Genomic DNA, 26,777 nt, shown 5'->3' on the forward strand with positions numbered 1-26,777 from the left:
GCTTCTGGGCTTATCCAACCCATGAAGTAATGCTGCAACGATTAAGGCTGGGCACCAACAGGCTGGGGAATAGCTTTGCCAGGAAAGGAACCAGGGTGCCGGGCTGAGTATCTTGCAACAGTGGCCTTGTGGTGATGAAGACCAGCCACACAATTCCCTGGACAAGACACACATTGACTCCATTAAGCAAACCCTCCTGCAGAATCCACCAAGACAGTAATGGAGCTGAAGCCAGCATACCCAAAGAGACATGGAAGGAACTGGGCTTACTCAGCCTCCAGCAGAGAACTCACCACTGTCTACAACACCCTATGGGAGTAGGCAGAGATGACACCACAACTCTCCGTGGAAGGGCACAGTGAAACAACATGGCACAAGTTTTAATGAGGAAAGCGTTGATTTGACACTAGAAGTTTTCACTGCGAGGATGGTCAAACACTGGAAAAGGGTCCCAAGGAGGTTGTAAAATCCTCATCTTCACTCATGGTAAAGCAGGCACTAGTGCTTTTCAGTGTGTGTGGGTGAGAGCGAATAATCTCCAGATATCCCTAATGATCCTTATAATTCCATGACTTTAGCATGGAGTCCATACAAGGCGCTTTTGGAGAAAATCTAAATCCCTGATTAACTCACCAACTCTTTGGCATGGCCTGCTTTCAGTGGGACTGCCCTTGCTCCTCAGAGCTCCGCATCCTCACATGTTAATAAGTATACTGACTCTCAAACTTTCCACCAAAATGCTCATTTTTAAATATCTTCATATTTTTTCACTTTTTTTTTTTTGGTCATCGATATTCTGGGTTGTTTTTATTCACAGAAAAAAAAAAACCAAGCAGACAAAACCAAACCAAACCAAATCAAAAACAAACAAAAACCCCAAACAAACACACACCTTGGCTGAACATAGCTAAGAATTTTAGCCAAAGAAAGTAAGTAGTTTAAACTTTGCCAGAGTGTGAGCATTTTGTTTCAATTTCTATAAATGAGATGTTATACGGGACAAAAATCTAACCTAAAAATAGAAAGTGAAAAAACGTACCCTGAAGACGAATTGTTCTATTTTTGGATCACATTAAGTGTTTTGCTCAGCGATAAAACTGAGGCCATTCCTCGCCGACGCATCTGAAATTTCACAAAACAGTGGATTCCAGCTCGGGTACCGGCCGAAGGCAGCTGCCCGCCCCTGCCGCTCCCACGGCGCTCCTCTTGCCGACGCTTCCCGCCCGGCACCGGCCGCTGAGGCGAGGGCTCGGCCCGCCGCTGCCGCCGTGGGGGCCGGCTGCGGCGTGGGGTGGCGCGGGCCCGCCCCGCTCCGCCGCCCGCCCTCTCGGACGGGCAAGAGACCGTGCGGGGCCGCCGGCAGCGTGCAACAGGCCACCTGCGGGCGACACACCTCCCGCCGCCTCCCGCGCGGCCACCGCCTGACGGGCGAAGCGCGGCATCCCCGACCGCTCCCCTCACGGAGCCCCCCGCCCGCGCCCCGCCGCGGCCGCGTCCGCCTCACATCCGGCTCCGCGGCCGCCATGGCGCAGGAGGCGCAGGAGGCGCAGGGGGCCCTGGCCCCGGCCCCGGCCCCGGCCCCGGCCCCGGCCCTGGCTCCGGCGGCGCGGGTGTGCGCTGTCCATGCGGGGCGGCAGCTGGAGCTGTTCTGCGAGGACTGCGGGCGGTGTGTCTGCGCCCTCTGCCCGGCCCTGGGCCCGCACCGCGGGCACCGCGCTTGCCTCCTGCCCCACGCCGTCCGCCACAAGCAGGTGAGCGCCGCGGACGGGCACCGGGCGATGTCGCCGGCGCATGCTTGCGCCTCCCGCGGAGCCCTGCGTGCTCGGGGAAGCCGAGCCTTGCTGCGGCTTTGCCGCGGCGGCGACTTCTGCGAGACCCGCTCCAGCGGGGCGGCGGGATGGGACTGGGGTATACCCAGGAGCTTGGTGGGGGGGGGGGGCGCGGGGCACGGAGCTGCAGCAAAGATCTTCCTGATTTGGATGCGTGTCGTGCCGGGGTTTTTTTCTCGTTATAGGGGCTTGTGCAGCAGGAATTTCTTTTGCCAGGGTGAGAAGGTGGCAGCTGTGAGCATTAGTGCAGTGGGCAGCAGTAGGCCAAGTATCTAAAGCCTTCAGCCTTGCCTTGCTTGCTTTATGAACAGCTTGTGGAGCTCAGGTTTTGTTGTCACATCAATTCTGTAGCTGTACTGGCTAGCAGAACAAAATTTCTGTACCAAAGTACAGAAAGTACACTTGTACAAAGTACAAGTGCTTTTTAAATCCCACAGGGACAGGGGTCAGAGTGCTGTCACTGCACAGGGACGTGGTTCGTGCACGAGAGGGAGAGAGTTACCTGATCACACCCAGGCGCACATGTAACAGGAGTATAAATCAAGGGACAACGGGGAGGTGTGACGTTGACTGTTGCGTCACACAGGGCAGCATTTTCTCCTCACATCTTGTGTGGAGGATCAGAGGAGGTTGGTTCCCCTGGGGTACTTGTTTTCATTGCCAGGCTGGAAGCACGTTTGACAGAAACATGGGTGCTACAGAGGAAGGGGAAAGGCCATTTCTGTTTATCCCCTTCCCCTGTCACTGCAGGTTGCTAGACTACAGTGAGTCCCCATGCACGTTGCATTCTCTGACAGCTCCTGGGAGATGGGGAGCAGGGGTTCTTGTGGGTTAACCCTGGCAGGCAGCTAAGCACCACAGAGCTGCCCGCTCGCTCCCCCTCCCTTGCCCAGTGGGACAGGAGAAGAGGAAAGGAAGACTAAACAAAAAAAACCTCTTGGCTTGAGATAAAAATAGTTTAATAAGTGAAGGAGAAGTGAAAGAGGAGAGGAGAACAAGACAAAACAAGTGATGCAAAGGCAATCACTCACCACCTGCCACGGGCAGACCAGTACCCAGCCAGTTCTGAACAAAGGATGGCTAACTCACCTAAACACCCTCCTCTCTGTTTTATTGCCGAGCATGAGGTTACATGGCATGGAATATCTCATTCATTAGTTGGGGTCATCTTGCCTGCCTGTGTCCGCTCCCAGCCTCTTGTGTACTCACAGTATAGTCACATCTAAAACACAGCACTGTATGAGCTGCTATGAAGAAAATTAACCTCATCCCAGCCACAACCAGCACAAGGGTTCTTCTGTAAGCTTATTTTTATTCATCACTGTTTAGCTGTCCATTGAGCAGCCCCAGAAGGCTTTACAAGCTTGCCCAATACTTCCTGTTTGTTCTTTGTTTTACTCTGGAGAGCCTGTCAGCAGGCTTGATGAGTCCTGCATGCTGTAGTGCTAAGCCTGGGAGGCTTAAAAAGTAGTAACACACAGGGTTGATGTTCAGGGTATTCAGAGAGCTCCTTCCCACTCCTTCTCTGGCATTTCAGAGTAGTGTTACTAGGAAATTTCCTAGTTCCCACAGATCGCGAGCAGATGCACAGGTCCTACTAAATTCCTCTGGCATTTTATTGCACTTCATGTTAGAGAGCAGTACAAGGGCAGAGGCCAGTACCCTAGGCTGCAAGTAAACAGTAGCACAGGGGAAAGACCACTGCAGGTATCAGTGCAACACAGAGCACTGTGCCTGCTGGCTGCTGTGCTTTCATCTAAAGTATCCCTCTTGCAGCTGAGAACTCACTATGGTGCTTGCATTCTCTTCATGACACCAGGGCAATGTGTGGGTGCAGGTGTTGTACTGTGGCAATCTGATTTGAACCAGGGTAAAGTGCATAAAGCAACGAGTGGTGCTGGTTCCCTGAGGGTCCGTTGAGCACTAGTTATTTGTCTCTGTGCCAAAATAGGAAGTGAGCAGGGTAGAAACTTCCGTCCCATGTGACACTGTCCCTAGGAAGTCTCTGCTGACATCTGTTGGCTTAGGGCTGCAGAGATTTGAGGCACAAACTATCAAAAGTAGGCTACAAGATGTATTTTGGCTTTTGCTGGGAGCAGTTATTCTGTGCAGCCCTTGTGATGTGGCATCAACCAGGGAGCGTGTGAGCATCTTCCTCAGTGCTTTTAGCAAATCCTAGCTGTGGATGTTAGGAAGAGATGAGAACCATTGTGTGAGGTCCATCAGCTGGTTCATCCCTGAATCTAAGGTTGTATAAAATCATCTGGAAGGACATTCCCTGTTCTCCTGAATGCAAGACATGGGATCAGTGTGCTGTGCACTTGTTATGTGTCCTGTGAGACTGACTGGAGCTAGGAGTCTCGTCTCTCAGAAACCCTTGCTGTTACAGTGTTTTCATTTGAGTCAGTTAAGGCATCCAGGCAATCCCTAAAGGAATGTTTCTGGAGTTGGTTCCTCAGGGTGAATGACATGGGTTGCCGGCCAGTGTTGCAGACACAGTGTCTCCACTGAAGCAGCTCTTTCCTTTACCTCTGTAAAGAAAGTAATGCTTAATCAGAAATGCTTGGGGCTGGCATAAGTATTTGCATATGATCACTGTGGTGAGGGAGGGAGTGCCTGAGGTGATGTGTTTTGCTAGCAAAGAAGGAAGACTGGGTTTTGCTTTGTGGTCTTTGTCAGTCTTTGAGGAAGGGAATTAGGTCTAGGCTGCAGAATAAATTGAGGAAGGCTGATACCAAGTACAACTCCTGAATCTTCAGGTGGAGCAGAATTCTTCTGGTCCTTCAGGGGCAAGACTGGAAAATTGTGGCTAGAATGGATGGCATAATATGAGTGTCTTGTTCCATCCAAGAACGTTTATCTGCTTGCATGAATGTGCCTGTGCCAAGGGACTTCCAGATGTGGAGCCCCTGTCTTTTCCTGGGAGCCCATTTTCTTCTGACTCTCTCATAATCAAATGAAAAATTGCATGTGTCTTCAAAGGAGGTGCATGTCAGAAATGACAAACTGAGCATAAGTGTTGCTTCATGGGCAACAGTTTGCAACCCTGCAGAGTTAAAAGGCAATGCAGACCTGGGGATGTTGCAGTGAGTTGATGTATGTTTGCATGCAGATGGTCTTGACTGGGTCCCAGGTGCAGAACAGGAGACTGAACAGCTACACCTCTGGAGCTGGCTTATCTGGTATTTACTGAGAGGCTCTGTTATAACACTAGTGCACTGAGAACATGGGGCTGAATTGTCAGGATCTTCCATGGTACTAATGACAAAAATGCATCACCAAGTGCACCAAGACTGTTCAGCCTGCTGGACAGAGGACAGATGGATTTCAGAGAGCTGTGGGTGAGAAACTGTGGGGCTAGACACAGCAGAACATTTACTGTGCTGTGTTGCTCAGTGCATCTCAGGGCACACCACAAGTATCACATATACTGTGATTACCAGCCAAGTTGACAGTACTTGTTTTTGCAGGCATTCAGCTTACGGCATCACCGCAGTGATAGTGGGGTATCTGTGATTGCTGTTTTGTACACTGGGAAGCATCCTGCACATTCGCTGGATTTTGACTTTACACAGGAGCCTCCCACTGATCCTCTGAATAAAAGTACTTGGTTAGCTGCCCTTCAGCTGCTAAATGCATGAGCATGTAATCTTGAAATGCATGGTGCCATAGTTTTAAAAACAAAAATGGTTTTTTTAACCATAGGTTCCCCTGTTCTTATGAAGGTGGTACTAATTTGTACAGCTCTCAAAATCTTACCAGTATAGCCACCAGGACCAGGCAAAATGTTGAAATCCTTATTTTTCATCACTACTGGCCTTAATAAACCTCATAAACTGAGTGTTTCAGTAACATACTCCCCTATATGGAAAGTAAGCTGGATACTGATTTCTGGTTTTTACAGATGTTATTATGTTTTGTTTTGTTGCCCTATAGGAACTCATGGCATTGTGTTTGAAGGATCTAGAAGAGAGAAAAGATCAAGAAGTTGGTAACAGAAGGAGCATAGAGCAGGCTGCTAATGATCTGAAGGTAAAGTATGGTTTACTTCTCCACTGGATGGTAATTTTCCAGGGAGAGACATTTTGCTTTCTCTGTAGCTATTCAAAGACCCAGGAGCTACTGCTTCTCAGGAAAAGAGTGTATTACCTGTATCCATCACAACATATTACTGTCAAAGGGAGAGAAGAGGGGAAGGGTCTCCAAAGGCCTGGCTCTCACTCCTTAATTAGCCGAACATCTCTGGAAGAACGATGTTGAAATTTTTGTGCAGAGGAGTAGTAAATAGCCCCAGCAGCATGTGTTATTCTGGCTTCAGTAATGTATGTTGCCATGCACTGAACTGCATTATTGAATAGTCTGACTTCAGAGATGAGTAAACAAAAGAACAGGTCTATCGATTCTGTCTTAAGAATGGGAATGTATATGCTAAGGTCCACCTCATTTATAGAGCATGAAATAATTTCTGCTCTGAGGAGCACCTCTGTTACAGAAATGTCAGTAAGAGCTAGAGGGAGCTCTGTAGAGGTCTGGGACTTTGCGGTTTGATGTCACTTCCTTTTGAAGGCTTTCTTTTCCTAGCGGCTCTCTGTCCCTAGCATGCTTTAAAAGGGGGCAAAGTCCTGCTACTGAAGGACCAGGTCTTCTCCTTGGAGCAGTTAGTATCTGGCCCTGTTATATTCTAGTTGAAAACAGTGTTTTCTGCGTAAATAAGCATCTTAGGATGTGCCCTCGAGTTTTTCCATCCAGGACATCAGCAGGTAAATCCTGGCTGCATTCCCTTAAGGGGTAAACACCCATTTCTCAAAAGATGCAGCAAATCAGTAAAATTCAACCAAATTTGACATGGAAAGCCTGGGAGAGAAAAACCTGAAATGTTTATGACCTGCTGAGTATGGGGGGAACACACTCTTCTGCTTAATCTGTAGGCACGTGCCGTTGTGAGCAAACGGCAGCTGTCAGACAGAGTGACTGAGCTTCAGTTACTACTTCGGGAAGAGGAGAGTCTGGCAAAAAACTTAATTGATGAAAAGACTCAGCAAGCCTTGGAAGCGCATGATCAGCAGTTGGAGTCCTGTCAAGAAAAGCTTGCAGCCCTGGAGAACTTCTCACGTCGAATCAGACAAATACAACGGCATAGTGACCCTGTTCAGTTACTGGAGGTGGTATTGTATGGTCTCTTTCTACGTCTTATCCTTATAGTCCCTGGTAAATTGCTCTAGTGATCTCTGTAGATTCTTCTGTATGGTAGCAGTATCTTTCTCACTGCTTTTTAATCTTTTTGTTGGTATTTGGGTGAACCAGTTTGGTTACACATTTTTGTGCTGTTAGGTGATCCTGCTATGGCATTGCTTTCAGGTCTGTATGAAATTCATGTTAATTTGAAGCATATATGGAACAGGGTTAGGTGTGCCTCTTCATCTTGAAGACGAACTCTGTATTGGGTCTTCCATTGTGCAGTGTAATATGTAGGTGTGAGGAAGGGCAGCCCTCCTGGGAACCTTAGGAGGAAGTCTAAATTGTCTCATTTCTTTAATCACAAAGAGATCCTAATCACCTGAGCAATAGCCATAATTTTACTGGAGTGGGCAGTGTTTTTGCCTACGGATAAAATGTCAGTCTTTCATTCCTAATGATCATCTCACCTTCCTTGGGAAGGGTGTGTTGCCATGTGCTTATGCCCTGAAACAAGCTAAAGGGTACCATTTTTCATGGGAAGGCCTGTGGTACATTTTTACATCCTGGCAACTTAGCAGACTTAAGAGTTTGCATTGTTGTGAGTGATATGGCCCTGGCATGGGAAGCTGCTTTTCATGGTTTTGGAGAAATTTTGGGGTGGGGAGCATGTTGGATTTTATTCTTTAGGTTGCTTTTGTAACTTAGTGGTTTATTTTTCCCATTGTTGGGATTTCCCACAAAGGGTTCTAGCCAGATTAAATTCATTCCCATCTTGGAGTGTCCTGGAGAGGCCTGTTTTAACCATGACTGCTGGGTTCTCCACCTCTGGGGTAGCCCCTGGCTCCACTGGCAGGAGGAGCTAATGGGAAGGCTAATGAGCTAATAGGCAGGCTGAACACTGCTGTAATGGCCCATATGTTTACCTAGCGATGGAGCTGTCCTTGCTCTATGCTGTGTGGGAGCTGGAGGGAAGAGTCCATTCATGTCACTGTCTCTACTAATTGGAGAATTTGGCTTTCTGCCCTCAGAAGTACACAGAAATCGAGAAGGAAATGCAGGAGCCCAGGCACATATTAGAACAGTGGCATCCGATACCTCTCTCATTTGAGCACATACTTAACCATTATAAGCACTTCGTGACAGTTCTTCAGTCCATTCTACAGAAACCACTAGAAGCCCGGCTTAAAGAAGGTACCTGGGAGAGTGCTGTGAATTTTGCTTTCTTCTGCCCTCCTCTTAAATAAAGTGTGGTCTGTAAATAAAAGCAGGACTTTTTACCAGATCAGCTGGAGAAAATGGCAGCTTTTCAGGCATGGGTACTGTTCTCTGACAGCATTGGTGTAATGCTGCTATAGCAGTGGTGCTGTAGGAACATAAGTTTCTCTTCTGGCTCTGAAGATGGCCTTTTGTGCCATAGAGTTCATCTGATGTATTTTTCCAGCTCCATCATTTATTTCAATACAGTTTACTTCTTCCTGCAGCGCTTGTCTTGCTTATATCACTAGACCATCACATCTTCACAACATAGCTGTTGTGAAGCTATGTTGTCCTTTCACTCACTGTTGGGTATAAGTGCTCTGGCAGGACATCTGATAGGCATGGAACATCAGGTACCTGTAAAATTTGAAAGCTTTTTCTAGTTGATGTACCTGGTGATGTTTCTGTCTCAGGCAATCTGAAAATTATCTGGTTTTGGTACTTTAAAGGTGGGCTAATATGTTCTGCTTGGAGCTCCTTTTGTCTCTGAGCTGGTATTTCATCCTTAAGTGACCTCTGGCATAATTAAGGCAAGGAGTTTCCTAACGGGTCACAGAGCCACAAAACCAAATAACCATGGGGAAACCGTGCCACCTGTCACTTGTTGAGTTAAAGGTAAGCAGGGCAATACCGGCCATCACATTTAACCTAGCTACCTTTTAATAATCTGTTTTTGAGAGTTGCCACCAAGAATGGTGTAGCAGGGTGCTGGGGAAAATGATCAGACCAGATCTGAAAGGCCACTGCAGAGTGTGTGGAGAACTTCTAGGCAGTACCATGCAGGTGCTCTATAGCTGTCTTCAGTTGCCTGACTCTTCTCATCTGATAGAGGGGTGCTTTTTGAGAAATGGGATGTGCTTACTTGAGGTTGTGCTCAGTTGTGTAGTTCCTTGGCATCACTGGGATCCACCATCACCATGCTAACCAAAGAGCGTAAGGTTTAAAAGCATACAGAGTGAGTAGCCCTTCCCCAGCAAAATAAACACAGTATGTCCCATGAAGTTGGAAAATGGAGTGTGACAGTATGATATTCCCCAGGACATGGGTGGAATTCACATCAAAGGGGCAAAACCTAAATACTCTGTCCAGGAAAATTGCCCATGGTGTTTTATTTTTAAAATCTTCTTGACAGTACAGCCGTGTTCTTCCACTGGTAGACTCCCTAAACTGTCCCTTTTCATCTCTGCCCAGACGGTTTCAGTAGCCTTAATGCCACTGCAAAGAAGGAGCCTGGAACAGTGTTGAAAACCATGTCTCCTGTTGATCGATTACTTTTCCTAAAACGTAAGTACGGTTGAACAAAAGTTAGAAGCACTCTGAACACTTATGGCTCAGTCACTGAAACAGTCAATGAATGTGTGCTGCCACTATCTTAAAACAGTATCTTTAAAGGGTTCTGATGTTTACCATATTTTCAAGGAAGAAGTGCTTGGCACTGCCTGAAAGTCAATACCCTTTTCTGTACCTGTGGTTGGGAAAGAAATTTTACTTTCTGCCTGTGAAATCTTGATCCTTTGCTTTTTATCCAGTGTGTGAATCAGCTACTGGCTAATTTAGTTTTTGAAGAGTTCTGTTCTCCAGATCATTGTGGTCTGGCTTTAATTAGATGTCCATCATTTAATGTGTTATGGGTCAATCTACAGGTGATCCTTTCCTCTGGTGTTGGTAGGAAAGATGTACAGTGAATTGTTTTTCATCTTTCTGATGGGAAGCTCATGGACATTTCATATAGCCTCCAACAGATGAGGGCTGTAGCTGTTTTTAATCTTAAAGCTGTAACATTCCCTATTACCACGGTACCAGGTTGCAAAGGCCTGTTGTAAGAGAAGCTCTGTTTTGTGGCCTGCATCCAGCCCAGTGGAGGCCATGACTGTGGCCAAGTGGACACTTGACTTTTGGCTCTTACCGTAGGGATGACAAGGGACAGTACTGTGCTGATGGAGTGCATTACATGCTGCCCCTGCACCTATAGGTTGTTGTGTTCTAAGAGGGGTATTTTTCAGTGTTGTTACCTTGTCTTGTTTCTGTGCTCTCCTGAGTGACCTTCTAAGTCCAAACACTGCAACTTTTTCATTCCAAACAGATTATCTCAAGTGGAGATGAGCAAATAGGTGTTGCATTTGTAAATGCAGCAGCTGTTAAGAAATCAGGAACGCAATGAGCGAAGTCTGTCTTGGATGTGATGTCATGGGTCTTTCCCACTTCTGTCATTTGTGTTCTGCAGGATCCAGATTGAGTCAGTCACTTCATAACTGGAACCTGTTAAGGTGCTAGGACATCCAGTCCACATCACTTAGCACTTGCTACTAAGAGAGCACTGCAGCAGCATTTGGCTGGTGGTGAACTAGGCTCCTGAGCTTCTTGAATGCCCATCTGTACCTGCTTCAGGCTGCGTCTCAGTGGATTCATAGAGAAAGCACTGTATTTGCTTCATACGTGAGCAGTCACCCTGAGGGCTGAAAAGACACTTCCTCAGCTCTGTTAAAGCTAAATATGACAAACCACCTCCTTAAGGAAGATGTGCCAGTGGCTCATAGGCCAGTGAAATTGGCAAACCTTGGTCATAAATATTTGGACTTAAAGTCACTTAAAATTTTCATCACTTAGGAAAAGTGGAAGAATTGCAGTCCTCCAATAATCCAAACAACTCTAGCTATTCTGCATTATTTTTCTAGTCAAATTCACATTTATGCTTCCAAATACTAACATGGAGGTATTTGCTTGAGATTTAGTAGTTCTGCATTTTATGAAAATCTAGGTTTTCAGGTAAATTTGACTGACAGACATCACTACTTATATGCACAGCTTTTCAAGTGCTTACTGGAAAAAGCAGACACTGAAGCCAGGCCTTTTAAATCCTCCCTACTTCAAGTCTCTTTTGGTCTCTGTGTCACCTGTGTTCCGTACAAACTTAGCATCCCCATTGTTTACCTACTGGAAGTGACTTGGAAAAAAGGGTCATGACACTCAGTCATTCACAAGACAGAGTCCTGTAGCATGCTGTTTTACCTGCATGAATAATCCTCTTTCCTGTCTTGTCACCAACTGTGCACGCTGACGTGACTTAGGACCTATTTAGACCATGAGTGACAATACCACCTTTTATGACCAAAGTGTAGTGGAGATCACAGCAATAAGATGTATGGGTGAGATATACCCCTGTAGTAGTACGCTTCTGGAAGCTTTAACATTGTTTACAGGCATAATACCAATATTAAAATCATACAAGCTTTCTTTTTGTTTAGCAAATGGTGATGATTCAGTTAATACTCACTGCATGTACAGTATTTGCTTTTCCATTTTTTTGCAGTATACGGGTGCAGAATGCAGTGGGCTCTCTAGCACCATGACATGCATTTCACACTTCAGCAGCTTTCTCCATATGTCTTTGCCTCAAACAAAGCAACTGCTTCATTTCTGGTACCCAGGTGTGTGCAGTGATCCTACCCAGATGACGATGATCTATTAGTAAGGCTCTGCGTATAAAACAACTGAAAATGGTGCATCACTGGTTCCTGTATTTTAAGCATGGCTGGTGTTGGGAGCCACAGCAGGGCAAGGAGGAGATGAGGGGTCCAGCTGTACCTTATAGTCATAACGCATGTGTACCACTTTCTTTTCTGAAACACTACAGACAAGTATAGAGGGTAAGTCTTTGTTGCAATTAACTGTGTGGTGAATGGACCCTCACTTAATGTGAGATATCTGTGCTCCTTCACAGTGAATTTTGGGAGACCTTACTTAGCCTTCCCTGCTCATGGCAGGAAATTGTGGGAGAGTAACAGAGGACCAACAGAGAATGGAGTGGAGTAGTTTATGCATTGCTCTGATGGCAGAAGGAAGGATTCCAGCCTGAGTGAAAACAACTTCTGGGCTTTAGACTATGGAATATGCCAGGTAGACCAGGCTAGTCATATTTAATTTATGGGAGAGGGTTCTATGTGAGAATATAGGAGAGGAAATGGCAACAAAGTCAAATGAACGTCAGATTAATTCAGTTGCAGAGACAGATTTCTGTCATACAGCAACCTGCTGCATAATTATCTTTCATTTATAAGATCAACACTGAAGAGCAAGGAAAATACTGAAGTTCTTGTTTGAATGGGTTTGTTGCCCCCAGTTTTGTCTTCATTTAGTACTATGCTGTCTGTAAAGCACAGTGAAAGACTGTACTCCATGAGATCACAGGTCCAAACATGTAGTTCAGATATGCAACACTGAAAAGAAATAAAAGCAGTCTGAATTTTAAAATATTATAAACACTTGTTTCTCTAATTTTAATTTAGGAAAGAATTTACTCACTTTGAAAAGCAGCTTCAGGATATTAAGTGCATTTGTCATCTGGCATTTAAAACATCTAAGCTTCAAAGTTTATCTAGACTAAGATTAAAATCATATTCAAGAAGAAAAACCAGCTACGAACTGAGTGAAATATGACTCAGCAAGTTCTCATTTTAAGTATGCTGCTGTTCAATTCTCGTCTAAATGTATTGTTATACTTTGTTTTCTTTACTTACAAGAAAAAATAGATGTGCTCATGATTTGGAATAGTTTTAAATACAAGTTAAGTGTGCACCTTTTTGCCAGTACTCTATATAGTACTGTAATTCATGACCATATATGTTCTTTAATTCATGACCATATATGTTATTTTAGGTATCCAACTCTGACACTGGTTTTGTCAGCATTAACAGAGTGAAGGGAATTGTTTAAGAATGCAGATCCTGTTTTCAAAGGGAGTATCTGGGTTATTTCTAGAATCATGAAATCAGAACACACATGCTAACACAGTAAAATACTGAGATATAGTATGAAAACTTTAATGAGACATGCAGCAATTCAACATTGAAGTTGTAGGACAGTATCTTCAGAGAAAAATCTGGTCTTAAAAATCCTGTAGCTTTTTGGCCTGTCCTCTGTGTGTCATTTCAAACCTGTTTAATTTGATCATAGATACTTTCCTGGCTTTTTGATTTCCACTTGTGCAACAGCTGCTTCATGGTAAAAATATTATAAGCTGCTGCTGAATAAGGCAGTGGTTTCTGGGGTGTAGTTTCAGACTGTGATTTTTCTTCTCTAAATGTCAGGTTAGGCGACCTGCTATAAATTCTCTGGGAGCTGGTAAGTTGTTCCTTTGCAATGTACGTGCTGCTGCTGCTAGAGCTGTGATGCCTCTATGAGAAACAGACTTAGTGCATCTTGAAGTGGAATTTCAGTGGAATGGGATGTCACAAGCCAGTGCTCTCTAAAACCCTTAGGCTGCAATCCCACTAGAAGTCTCTGACATTCTGTATAAAGCAGAAGCTCTCAGTGTTTGTCCCCTATCTAGCTGTATTATCTTCCCATTTGTGAAGCATGCATATACTGACTTACATACTGACATGCATTAAAGCCTATGGAAATTAAAAGCATTGGTGCATAAAAATAGTGCAGTTATTTCTATTAAAAATGTGAGGTTTTTCCTTGCAAAATGGCAGATTCCAAGACACTGCCAGCTGTGGGCTTCTTTGCAGATTTTTTTTAACAACTTGGACTTCAAGAGTCATGGTAAATGTAGTATGTTTATGGTTTTGATTACAGATGCAAGATCACCAACCTGGGAACTTGACAGCCTTCACCCAAGGCTGAAATTGTCTGATGACCGTCTTGTAGTAAGCTGTAACTGGAGGAGGGTATTTTATCCTTGTGGTCCCCAGAGATTTGATAAATTATGGCAAGTGCTAAGTAGAGATGCATTCCTCTCTGGGAGCCATTACTGGGAAGTTGATCTACTTCGTGCTGGAGCAGGATGGTGGATTGGCGCAGCCTACCCTTCCATTGGCAGGAAAGGAGACTCTGAAACCTGTCGACTGGGCTGGAATAGAGCATCTTGGTGCCTTAAGAAGTTTGATTTTGAATACTGGGCATTTCACAAGGGGGAGAGAATCCCCATCCTGATAGAAGATGATCCTGATCGCATTGGCATTTTTCTGGATTATGAAGCAGGAATCCTTTCATTCTACAACGTTACTGATGGTATGGCTCATTTGCACACCTTCCGCTGCAAGTTCACAGAACCAGTTTACCCAGCCTTGAGGCTCTGGGAAGGGTCCATTGGAATATGCAAACTAACATAAGGAATGAAGTAAAAATAAAGCCTACTATTTCATGCTTTTTCTATGAAAGCCACTTCAGCAATTATCTACATGAATTAATCTATGTCACATGAACGCTGTGACTGTGACGCTTCTAGATGGTAACAGTTAAGTTCAAGAAAACGAACTGTAGTTTTTAATGTATACGCATTTTCAATGGGTGAAGGTGATCTGGCTTTTATAAATGATGTTGATATACTACCTGAAGTGCCCTATATAGTTTTTGTACTTCTTTTCAACTTGCAAAATGGAAAAAGCCTGGTTGAGTAAAACTTATTACAACTCTGATTTAAACCTGGATATTGCCATCCTTTTTTATGAACTCCCTCCCCTCATCTGCCTGGAGAGGCTGCAGTTGTATATGGTAATAGGTTTAGTTTGGTTCAAGCTTCAAGTTCATATATTGCATAGTGTTATAGTTGACAAGGTCAGCTTCAGATGATAAATGCACGAAGTGAATTAGTTCATAATTAAGTATCATCTCAGAAAAATCAAAGACTAGGCACTGCTGTTGGAAAGGTCCCTTCAGGTAAAGTTGAAGTAGGAGGCTCTGTAGCAACACTTGATCTCCATTACCATACTTGCACAATGCATTACTTGTGACAGGTTCTGAACTGGGCTTCTGCGTCACTCTATTCTTCCCACACACAGTAGAAGCATGAGAAGCAGTTGTGTACAACTCCCAGTAGAAGATGAAATATGTGAAGGACCCAGAGGTGCAATAAAAACACTAGGTCAGTGGGACACCTGTGCTTAATTTATTTTTGTGTCCTATTTGCAAAGGCTCTTTAACTGCTGCTGGATAAAGGTATGTTCTCATAAAACTTGGAGTGACAGCTTGGAAGTTTCCATATAGGAATAATGCCTCCCCGCCCCCAAATACAGTAATTAAAGTCCTGTAAATTTCTGGAGCCTGTTTACAACAGCGTCTAGAAACATCCCTGCTGGAGTGATGAACCACTGCTACTTGAAGCAGGTCAGGTAATCTTACGGGGTTCAAATACAAAAGGCCCTGGAATCATCACTGGTGCTGGCAAAGGCAAGGTCTGACCATAAGCTGAAACACAAACGCAATAGCTTGTTTTGTAAGATAAATTTATTTTCCCAAATTTGAAATTTAAAAAAAAATTTAACAATTGAGTAGTTTTTTAATGTAAGGGAAGCATATTGCATCATCAGAGCTCACATAACAGTCAAGCACATGATTCAAAGAATATCTCCTTTCCAGTTCGAAGATATGAATACAGTTTCCTCAGAGTCACAGAAGGGTAAACATTTTGAAAGTGAATAGCTCACAGGTACAGAAGCATCACCACCGAATTCAAGATACTTCAACTCATGACAAAGAGAGAGCAAGTTCCAAATAGCCACCACTAGTAAATGATTACACCATGGAAAAATGCAGGTAAGTTACACCAAAGCAGTTCTGTGCTAACCAAGCTAATTGCAGGATGCCTGTTTTGCAGCTGCTGCCATATGGCTCCTTCCTGGACAACGGGAAGAGCAGCAGGCTGATAGGCATGGGATTGCATTTCTTACTTGTAAGGTGAGAAGCGCTGATGCAAGAGCAGAGCACACAACAGGAGCAACATAGTGCTGTGCTCTAGCTAAGCAGGCAGCCTCAGCTGCCTGGAATACCAGTGTCGGGGGGAAAAATAACCAACCCAGTGTATTTGCTTGTTAGTACAGGAAGGGGGCTGCTCAATCTGCACCAACATTTGGCTTCACCATCTCCTGCGTCAGAGACTGCCCCCAGGTACAAACAGGTGTACTGAAATGCACTGAATTGATTTAAGGTTCCAGGCTTTACTCAGCCACAATAGATGCTTTTTGACATTTTCTTGGTGCATACGTTTATTTCCACTGATCCATCTCAGATCTATTTTCCCTCCCTTAATCTGTCTGCTTGTCTTCCTGCCTTTCAGTTCAGAAAAAGTACAAAAAGGCTCTTTCTCTTTCCCCTTAAATGGGACCCTCCTACATATCCGATTTGCTTCCTTTCTTGGTACTGTCTCTTGAGAACCTAGCCTTCTCAAGTTTATTTTCCCCAGAATGCAGATTCCTGCAAGTCACTGCTTTTATCTTGAGATTTTTTTTTTCTTAAGGCTTTCATCTTGAGAAAAACCCATCAGGTTGCCTGTGTAGTTTTCTATTCAGTGTATGTAAATTTCCGCTTATCTGCATTCAACTCCAACTAGCATCCTGTTACCACAGGGGTAAGGAAAACAGCAGAAAAGAGGAACATCAAAAGATGTGGTTGTAGAAGTCACTTTCTGGCTCAAATGGAATCCAATACATCGCATTAGTAGCAAGGCTTGCTAAAGCCTCATGCTGCAAGCTGTGAACTGTCACCTAGATATGCTCATCTTATATTCAACTTTTACTTAGCTACATGAAGGAAGGCCCTGAAACTGGTGCAAACCAGACAGACAAGGTAGCCACAACCCTCAGCAGAAGCTGCATCCGTTAAGATAAGAAAGGGAACGTCCCACCTGGAGACAGAGAAAGGATCCAGTAAGGAGTCAGATCCCTCACCCAAATATTGCTGTTGGACCAAACCATCATGAGAGGGGAGGGGAACTTTGCAAGCGTATAATTGCCCAGGAATTTCTTTGTTCGGGGTCCCTCTCCAGAAGCACCCAGCTCGAGCTGTTCACCACCACTCAATAAATTCACCTGGTGTATGTTGTGTCGAGACCCTGCTTCAAGGAAACCTAGGGTCAAGCCTGAGGAGAGAGAAAGCACCCAACAGTGAGTGTATGTGAGCGAGCTCAGTCGAGCTGCCTGCTGCGAAGGGACTCTGGTCCTGACAGTTACAAGTCCCAGGTTGTGTGTGAATGCTCGGGCTGTGGCTTCTCCTTTAACATGATGTTAGAACTATGCAAAGTGTAGACAAAATTATTGTGATTTAGTGTATTCTTACCAGAAAAGGGAAGCTGGAAAGCAGCAGACTGCGGTCTTAGATTTGGCAAAACTCCAGATTAATCTAGGTTAAGTGGAATGGAGAAAGGAAGAGCATGGTATTTTCTAGATACAATGCCATACCGTTTCTAATAAAATTGCTTTTCATCATTTATACCCAGTTGCTGCAGGAAATTAAGGCTCATCAGAACTTGAAAATTCTAACCTGCTTGGATCCTCATAATTGCACCCCTTTCTTCCAATCTACCATGATGCTATACATAAATATGTTGTGCAGTAGTGCAGCACTACTTCACGAAATATGGAATGGAGTGCTTTGGTTCAGCACTTCACTTTTTTGACATGATTTCCACTGCTTGTTCAGTGACGGTTTCATCTTCTTCAATATTTTTTTTAACCTTCTGGCCCACTAGATCGAAGATGGCTTCTGGGGGAAATCCCTTAGGCTCTCCCACCTTCACTGTCAGCATGTCAAGTGTCAATACTGCACCTTCAGGAATTGTCACTTTCGCCACAACAGACTTTCCCAGCTACAGGGGAGAAAAAAATAAAAGTTTAACCCAAACACATTCCTAGACTCAGTATGCCCAAAACGGCTAAAAAAAGTATTCTGCAGTTACTTGGGAACAGATTGTGTGAAACAGCCCACCCCATTACTTCTTATTCCAAATGAAGGTTGACTTAGCGTGCTGAATAGGCTGCTGCGAACATCCAGATCCTTTCAGAAATCAGGCAATGACTCACTGGAATTTTTCAGAATCAGAACGGAAAGAATCTGGTTAGACTGACTAGTACTCTAGCTTAGTGTAAAAGCAGCTTGTATACAGTCATAGATACCTATTACTCCTATTACTGAGTACTTTGTACTTGGGATCACTGAGGCCACACCTCAAATGATGTGTTCAGTTTTGGGCCCCTCAGTGTAAGAAGGACATCGAGGTGCTGGAGCATGTCCAGAGAAGGGCAACAAAGCTGATGAAGGGTCTGGAGAGCAGGTCTTACGAGGAGCAGCTGAGGGAGCTGGGGTTGTTTAGCCTGGAGAGGAGGAGGCTGAGGGGAGACCTTGTCGCTCCCTACAACTACTCGAAAGGAGGTTGTAGTGAGGTGGGTGCTGGTCTCTTTTCCCGAGTAACCAGCAACAGGACAAGAGAAAACGGCCTCAAGTTGCACCAGGGGAGGTTTAGATTGGATGTTAGGAAAAATTTCTCCACTGAAAGGGTTATCAAGCATTGGAACAGCCCGCCCCAGAAGTGGTTGAGTCACCATCGCTGGAGGTATTTAGAAGATGTGTAGACATGGCACTTAGGGACATGGTTTAGTGCTGGACTTGGTAATGTTAGGATAACTGTTGGACTGGGTGCTCTTAAAGGTCTTTTCTGACCTAAATGATTCTATGATTCTACTCAGTTATCCACTGGATAATATACACAGAACTCCATTATGCTTAAAATTGGCAACATTATGCTTTGGTAAAAATAGTCACTGACTGCCAGAAATAGTAGTTTATGGAAAATGACAGGTCTACACTGTCATTTACAGTTATAGTGCCCTAAGCCTAAACACTGTGCATGCTGCTGCTTAGCAGCAGAAGTTTTTGAGTGTGGAGGTAGAAACACTGCTGCAATAAAAAAAATCAGCATATTTTTCTGATTATAGAGTTATCAGCGATAGGTCTAAATGAGCTTCAACTATACATGAATAGACACAAAAGTTACCTTTTCATTGCAAGCCATTTCACAGGGCAAGAGTTGTTTGACTGGAGAACCCATTGCTTTCTCCACAGTACGGATGGCTTTCACTAACTCTGCGAGTTCATTTGGCTCCAGGGATGCTTGGTGGTCACTTCCTTTCCATGTTTTGTCGAGAGTCACATGACGTTCCACCACTTTAGCACCCATAGCAACAGCTGCCACTGAAATGGCTATGCCAGTTTCATGCCCCGAATAGCCAATGGGGATATCAGGAAAAGCTGACTGGTACGCCTTGAATCATGACAGAGTTGGTCTGAATTACCAAGGTAGCAATTTCAAAGACAAAGCAAATTTAACAGCGATAACTGCAATAAAAACCATGGACAATTACTGTGCCACAAAACAAACGGTTGGTTATGCCAAGGATGAATTTTTTTAATATTGAAAAAGTCATAATGCATTACTGACTGTGTTGTTTTAAGAGTTTCACTAGGATTATCAATACTGACAAGGAAAAGGAGGTATGTTCTGTTGTACAGCTTCTCTTATGCTTTTAATTCAGTTGTACTCTTCAAGGTCTTCAAAGCCTACATCACTCTAAGTTACTGGAATAGAACAGCACTTTATTTTCATCCAAGAACCCAGTGGGCTGGTTAAACTCAACCTGTATCCAAAGCAGATTTCTTCAACCCTGTATTTTAAAATCTGAAGCAATCCTTTCAGCCATACATACGGGACAGTCACCCAGTACTGCAATTAAACACAGCCATGTCCTATTCTACTAAAAAATAACATACTACGTGTGCATAAAGCTAGGCAAGTGCTTCAACACTGGCAAATTTGGGAAAGTTTTCTTGCATCGTTATCAGGAATAACCAAGCAATATTTTCAGCGAAGGAAACTATACAAGGGCCTAATCTAATTTTTCCATTGCTCTGATATTCACATGAAGGGATTTTAACAAGTTTCAGGTCTAGCCCCCTATTTAGAATTATGTTCTCAGTTCCATGCACCTTCTTAATGGTAATAGTCTACATCGTTTTTCTTTGCAATACAAAGCACGGGGTTACCCTAACAGGTTAACCATATGTCATAGTTTCCTCTCTTTAACTGTGAATATTCCAGTAATGTTTTTTATCATATTCCTCAAAGCTGAGTTCTCCTAAAAGAGGATCCAATGGGTATTTTTAATTCAACACTTGCATGAATTAGAGGAACATGATACATCTAACTTTCCAGAACCAAATTCCAGCATGGCTAAGACCTGGAAATACATTTCAATTAGAAGCCCTTCTCTGGTACCCTACCCACAGCACATATGGGTTATTCACTAACCGATATAACACGAAGATTGACATCCTCTGGCTGAAGTGGGTATGCACTGGTGCATTGCAGGAAGCAGAAGTTTGGATTGATGGGCTTCACAATCTGATAAACCTGATGCATTGTGTTCATCGACTGCATCCCACTGGATATCACCATTGGGCGACCTAGCCATTAGAAAATATGCACGTGTTTTGTCCTAGGTCTGTACAAAAGCCACACAAGATCAAATTAAATTCCTGAAGTAAATTAACTCAGCAGAAAAAGAAGCTGGGTGAAACATTTTTTGTAAGTCTAAGGGTGATTTTCTTCTAAAGGTACTTCAGATTTTCTTCCAAAATCAGCTGGAGGAAAGATCTAATAACTGATCTACTGAGACATAGTGATGTTTACCAAGATGGCTCAAAAGAAAACGCTTACCCTTCTTTGCAGTCTTTTCCAAATAGGGAAAATTGTTTGTATCTCCTGATCCTACTTTGAAAAATGGAACATCCAGTTCATGTAGAAATTCCACAGCCATCTACAAGGGAAAGAGATCACTGCATTTTAACACACCACTTCAGCCAGGAAATAAACAACCCTTCAAAATAGAAAAGCCAAAGCTTAAACAGGTCACACACACACACACATATTTTTATCCCCCCAAAATACACTGCACCTGAAATAACATTTCTATTTCATTTATTAATTTCATGTTATAGCAAATAATTCACTATTCTGAGTATATTAGTTTCTGACTTCCCTCCAGGTGAAGTACTATTAAGTGCCTTATTTTATACTTCTATCACAAAAACAGATTTTCCACAGGTTTTTGACCAGGATCCATGTCTCAAGGTAGTCTGTTTGGTCTCACATCCATAGCTGGTCAAGCCGGCTGTAGGTACAGCTGCTTAATACAGGTGAGCACCACTGCTCCCCTAACTTCAAGATCAGCTTGTGGGCCACAGCGTTCTTGCCTTTTTTATGGCCCTACCAGAGAGAGCAGCTACCTACAGATGGGAACTTGCATGTTGAAGGAGAAATGTACTGAAGGCACACAGGCAGTCTTCCTGCCACATACTTCCTGCAGGTCAGAAATACTAAACCACAGTGTGTTTAAAACTACAGGTAGTTTTCCTGAATAGATCTGTCACTCTGAAAAGCTGTACGTTAAATAAGCACCTGAAAAAAAAGTAAGTGCCCAGAAAGATAAATCCAAAACGGATTTGCTTCTACGAGGAATACTAGAAAATATGCCAAAGAAAAGACTATAAAACAGTTTATTCAAATGTAAATTATACTCTGCCTTCTTCTAAAAATGTGTGTGCTATATTGTAGACAATTCAGGAATTATTGGAGGCTCCATGAAAATCAGTATTCCATCAGTAAGTGGCCTTTTAAAAATTAACACTTTTAAGGAAGAAAAGTCCCAAATTTATCCCAGGCAAGAGATACCTAAATCCTCCATTCACATCTTGGTGAAACAATGAAATAGTTAGCTAACTTCATCCCCCTTCAACTACCCACAAACACTTTACATTTCTTCAGTTCATTCCTCACTGCAGTCAAATCTACTTCGTGTCAGAGAAAGAGCGCTAACGTCCAAGAGAGAATCGCATGTTCTTCACCCTAATTTTTCTATTGTAATTATGATGCAGATTAAATTTCTTGTACCTAGGATGCGTAATATCTCTTTAATATAGTTTATTCACTAAGATGCATTGTGCATGAAGACAATGAATACACTAAATTAAAAAGCCACAGATCCAACCTGAGGAGAGAGCATAAAATTAAATATGACAGATAGACCTCATATCTAAGGCCACTCTTCACTAGGTAGATATCTCTTGAAAATCGGCAGCCTTTCTGTAAGAGGTTAAAGCAACAGGAAGTAATCTCTAATAAGTGGCAATATTAAAGGGAGTGGTTCAATGGGATCCTGTTTTGTCTCCAGTACACACTGGAACAGAGTACATAAAGGAATTCGTATTTACTTCACACATCACTTCATTTATTTCCTCAAATAGTTAAACACACAATTTAACCTCTTCAACTCAGCTGGAGTTCCAGAGATTATGTTCCATTTACGGAAGTTAATGTATCCTCAACAACTTATTATGTCAATTTATGCAATGTTTGCTGTAAGTTCCAAATCCATGTCTTGCAGAAATGCCACCAGAAATCTTAGGAGCTGTGTAATGTCATTACTGTTCAAAAAAGAAGGCACAAACATGTATCAGTATGGTTAATTAGGGGATGAGGCCACACACAAAGGAATACATAATCTTGAGAAAAAGAGGGATCCCAGAAGTAGAAACTGATCTTAGGTGCTGCATGTGAAAGGAGTTCTGCATTGCACTATAGCCTTTAGAGGCTGGAGGTTTTAACGCCAAAGAAAGAGTGTGATTTTTTCCTGCAAAGGTGTATGAGTCTTTAAGATCCCAGATATAGAAGTCCAAGACTACCGGATTTAATTACTTTCCTTAAAGAAGTAGGTGTTCAGCAGGTCTTCTAGACATGAAGGTAACAATAAAAGAAACATCAGAACACCCTCTTTTCACAGATCTATTTCTGAGTACATGGCATCAGGCTACTGCAATACATGCAGAACACTTTTTGTCTGTCAGATGTCCAAAGTGAATTTTTAATGGTATTTGGTGCTCCTACCATCTCAGCTGGGGCACAGCAATTCAAGGATTTTGGTCAATAGGACAGTAAGTTGACAGAAGCAGTGATAAAGGCCAGAGGACTAGAAAAGACAGCATAAAACGGTTGAAGGAATTGAAACTACTTATCCCAGAGAATACAAAACAGAAAAGAGATGTGACAATGGTGTTCAAATAGACAGGAGATACAAGAGAACGATGAACTTCTATGTCAGATGAGGCAGGACTAAAAATTATGAGAAAGGACATTAAGCTGGTACATCAAGTCTTCTCTCTGAAGGGAAGGAGTGTGAGACACTGAACAGATCATCTTAAAACATTAAATAAATCCCATCCTGGATAAGGCAGAAAGACAGGGACATTGCTGTGCTTGCCTTATGCAAGACTGGCTAGCTTATTTCTGGAGGGTCTCTTTCAGTTTGGTTCTCTGTATTTTCTAGGCCTCAAAGAAAAGTAAAACAATCTGTAATCTCTGATCTGTATTGAGGTTTAACTGCTACCTGATCCTTCCAGTTTACACTTTTCAATTGTACATTGCATTTGTTAATACTGTAACTAACATCATTTCGAGGTAGGCAATGCACAAGAGTTAAAGAAATATACGTCTCTTAAGGGGGAAGAGCAGCAGGTGAGCTTCATGGAGTTTACAAGCTGGTGGCTTGACTATTTAAGAGCCCACTGTCAAAAATCAGTAAATGCTTCAAGAGTAACAGAGGAAGGTTGAGACCCTCTCCATGAAGTTAGTAAAAGAAAAAGGAATATAAGCATTTCTGCTGCTCAGAAACACCAACTGGGTAAACAGAAGAAAAAAAAACCAGAGGGAAATAATAGGGATTAAGTTGAGAAAGGAATCTGGTTTAAATACAGAGGGAAGTTTGAAATGGTTGGAGCCAATATTACCGGACAACAGGATGTAGTAGTCAGATGGCAGTCTTGATCTAAACTCTCAAAGCCTTGATTGTTTATGGAGTTCAGCTGAGGCCCTGCCTCTAATATGATTTACTGTGCGCAAATACCTCAGGATCCACGGCAGATCTTCCAAAATGTTCAGCCATCTATGCAACCACTGTACAGACACAAGTAAACTGGCTGAAGTACAATTACTCTAATTTCCTCATTTAGAAATTCAACATCCACACTCATTTAGTATTCTTTTTATGTAAAAACTTATCGCGCCTATGTTGTAACCAACAGACACAACAGCTGGACGCTGCCTCCTATTCCAGTATGGCTTACCTACCTCATCCATGCCAGAAGCTGTGAAGAAAATGCCAACCTCTTCCGCATATTTCTTGAGCTCTCTATATTGGTCATGACTGAACTCCAAGTGGCGCTTGTGCTCCCCATAGGTCTTTCCCCAGGAGTGCTTAGAGGTATAGGGCCTTTCTAAAGCTTTCTTGTTGAATTTGTACTCCAGTTCACTCTTCTGGAACTTAGCACAGTCTGCTCCGCAGTCCTGCAAAACAAGCTATGCACACTGAGTGGAAGTGCAAGTGAAACTGCACTCATCCTAAGTTTGAATACAAGGATTGTGCAACCAGCGTGCCCATTTGCAGTGGAGTTTTCACATTATCGTCACAGCAGTCACAGGAATGGTACGAACATGAAGGGACAGAGGACCTGCACACGCATGCGCCCTTTTATTTCAAAATGCTTGTATAATTAGTAGAGCAGCAGTCTAGAAAGAAATCATACTAAAGCTGCAAAACTGAACTGCCTCTTGCTATGTATGCCACCTACCTGAAGAGTTGATTTCTGTGGCATTTTCCAAGCTCAGCTGTCACATGATAATTTTACAAGAAAACAAGTGACAGGATTGTGTAGAACAAGAACTATGAATCTGAAATTTGTTCGAATGACTCAAACAGTGAAGAAGTTAAGTTCTCACTATGCTATTTTGCATTTATACCACAGTCACGGGTCTGAACGCATTATGCACTGGCTTCAGCGATGATACCTATGTTAGAAAACAGCGTATACCCAATGTATGTAACACCAAATTTTAAAACGGCTCAGCTGTCTTACTGGATGACAAAAGCATCACCTCAGAAAACCCAAATGCAGTCAAGTCAAACCGGAGAGAGTGCAGCAGTTACGTGATTCCTCCCCTATTAACAGTTTATGACACCACCGCAGGGGTGCTGCAACCCCTCGGAGACCCGATGCTCTGCCCGCGTCTGGCTGTACACGCGCACGCGTGTGTGCCGCGAACGAGGTAGGGGCTTCCCGAAAGCGAGTGCGACGTGGTCGTAGGCTGGGAGGCACCGACCGACGGCAACAAAGCAAGCACCCGCTTTCTTGGCCCTCACCACGACCGCCTCCCGACAGACACTTAATTTTAAAATTTCCTCCTGTACATGTACATCACTCCACTCCTCCCGATGGGGTGCCACCGGCGCCCCCCGCCCGCAGCGCCCCTCGCGGGGGGAGCGTGAGGGCCCCCCGCCGGCCTCCCCGGCCCCCGCCGGCGCCCCGGGGCTCTCGCTCACCCGCACCTCGCTGCCTGCCCACCCGGCGGAGAAGGAAGCGCGGAGGGAGACCGGCCAGCCCTGCCCTCCGCGGCGCCCCGCCGGGCCGGCCCCGCTGCCGCCTCCGCGGACACCGCGCCCACCGGCGCCAGAGCAGCCCCGCGCGCACCTTGGCCATGCGGATCATGCGCTTGGCGATGGCCAGGTCGCCCTGGTGGTTCTGCCCGATCTCCGCGATGATGAAGCACGGCTGCTCGCCGCCAACGCGGCGCCCGGGGCAGAGCTCGAACTCCCGCGACATGATGACCGCCGCGCCACCGCCCGCGCGCGCGCCGCTGCGCCAACGCTCCCCAGCCCCCGGCGGCGCCACCGCCCAGGCCTGCGGCGGGCAGCCAATCCGCGTCGCGGTGGGCGGGCCCGGGCGCCACCACCTTCCCCATTGGGCACCTGCGCCCCCCCCGCCCACAGCGGGCGGGGCTGCTAGGGGGCGCCCGGCGGGCGGGGGGGCCCCGAGGGCCCGGCGCCGTACGCGTGGGTGGGAGCGGGCGGAGCGAGGGCGGCCAGGCTGCGAGGGCCGCGTCCTGTGCCTGCGGGCCGGCCTCGGGGCCGCTTCCGTGTTCTGGGTGGAGCGAGTCCGGCACTCGTGGGGCGGGGGCGGGTCCCTGTGCCCGGGGATGGCGGTGCTCCCCGGCGGGGCGCCGGTGACACGCGGCGGCCGGCGGCTCCCGCCGCGCCGGCGCCTCGCTGCCGCGTCGCGGGGACCGCAGCTGCGTGCTCCGCAGCCCGGGAAGGGCTCGGCTGCGTCCCTGCCCTGGGCGGGGCCCGGCGGAGGCTCGTCGGTCCCGGAGCGGCTGCGCGACCACCTCCAGCCTCGCCGAAGCAGCGTTTTATGTGGTGGTGGAACAGAGTTTCCCAGGAAGGACAAACCAACTCCGGGTGCCGTACATAAGAGACCCTTAATAATTGTTCACACAGGGAGGATTTGGTTTAGATAAAGCTTCCAGCGATACACCAGAATGGACCATGAAGTGTGCAGCGGTGTGTTTGAGTCAAGGCATGGGTGGCCGGTCTGACGGCCCGCTTACACGTTGCATCCACTGGGTCTCAGCAAAGCCCCGCTCAGCTCGGCACGGACGTAAATCGGTGTGCCAAAATGGTGGCGCTTCGTTCATTTAATAGCTTCAAACAGAGTGGCAGAAACAAGTTAGGCATTACACCTGGCCACGTGGTTGCAAAAATTCCTGATAATTATTTAGTACACCCTTTCGGCTTCATGCTTTTTATAACAAGGTGAGTTTCTTATTTTATTACATGCCAAAAAAAAAAAAAA

The 26,777-nt window shown here is 44.9% G+C and overlaps 2 protein-coding genes across 2 annotated transcripts; one reads left to right on the forward strand and one right to left on the reverse strand.

Annotated features, from left to right (window-relative positions):
• The first annotated feature begins 1,232 nt into the window (after positions 1-1,232).
• Positions 1,233-14,686, forward strand: TRIM14 (tripartite motif containing 14). The gene is made up of 6 exons (XM_075078441.1): positions 1,233-1,751; positions 5,766-5,861; positions 6,758-6,991; positions 8,036-8,198; positions 9,456-9,548; positions 13,845-14,686. Exons 1-6 carry the CDS (start codon positions 1,524-1,526, stop codon positions 14,378-14,380), a joined length of 1,350 nt encoding a protein of 449 aa, XP_074934542.1. The 5' UTR covers positions 1,233-1,523; the 3' UTR covers positions 14,381-14,686.
• Positions 14,687-15,476: 790 nt separating this feature from the next.
• On the reverse strand, positions 15,477-25,819 carry NANS (N-acetylneuraminate synthase). Its single transcript, XM_075078442.1, has 6 exons — positions 25,617-25,819; positions 24,220-24,435; positions 20,755-20,854; positions 20,347-20,501; positions 19,036-19,302; positions 15,477-17,850 (listed from the first exon to the last, which is right to left on the reverse strand). The coding sequence occupies exons 1-6, from the start codon at positions 25,746-25,748 to the stop codon at positions 17,650-17,652; spliced, it is 1,071 nt and encodes a 356-aa protein (XP_074934543.1). The 5' UTR covers positions 25,749-25,819; the 3' UTR covers positions 15,477-17,649.
• Between the last annotated feature and the right edge of the window lie 958 nt (positions 25,820-26,777).

Source organism: Phalacrocorax aristotelis, chromosome Z, assembly GCF_949628215.1.
Source record: "Phalacrocorax aristotelis chromosome Z, bGulAri2.1, whole genome shotgun sequence".
Classification (NCBI taxonomy): domain Eukaryota; kingdom Metazoa; phylum Chordata; class Aves; order Suliformes; family Phalacrocoracidae; genus Phalacrocorax; species Phalacrocorax aristotelis.

Coding starts and splice junctions, on each gene's coding strand:
- TRIM14 (XM_075078441.1), top strand. CDS start 1,524: ATGGCGCAGGAGGCGCAGGAGGCGCAGGGGGCCCTGGCCCCGGCCCCG. Junction 6,992..8,035: donor ACCCTGTTCAGTTACTGGAG/GTGGTATTGTAT, acceptor TTCTGCCCTCAG/AAGTACACAGAAATCGAGAA. Junction 8,199..9,455: donor AGAAGCCCGGCTTAAAGAAG/GTACCTGGGAGA, acceptor ATCTCTGCCCAG/ACGGTTTCAGTAGCCTTAAT.
- NANS (XM_075078442.1), bottom strand. CDS start 25,748: ATGTCGCGGGAGTTCGAGCTCTGCCCCGGGCGCCGCGTTGGCGGCGAG. Junction 24,436..25,616: donor GCATGATCCGCATGGCCAAG/GTGCGCGCGGGG, acceptor CTTGTTTTGCAG/GACTGCGGAGCAGACTGTGC. Junction 20,502..20,754: donor GGAAAAGACTGCAAAGAAGG/GTAAGCGTTTTC, acceptor TCTAATGGCTAG/GTCGCCCAATGGTGATATCC.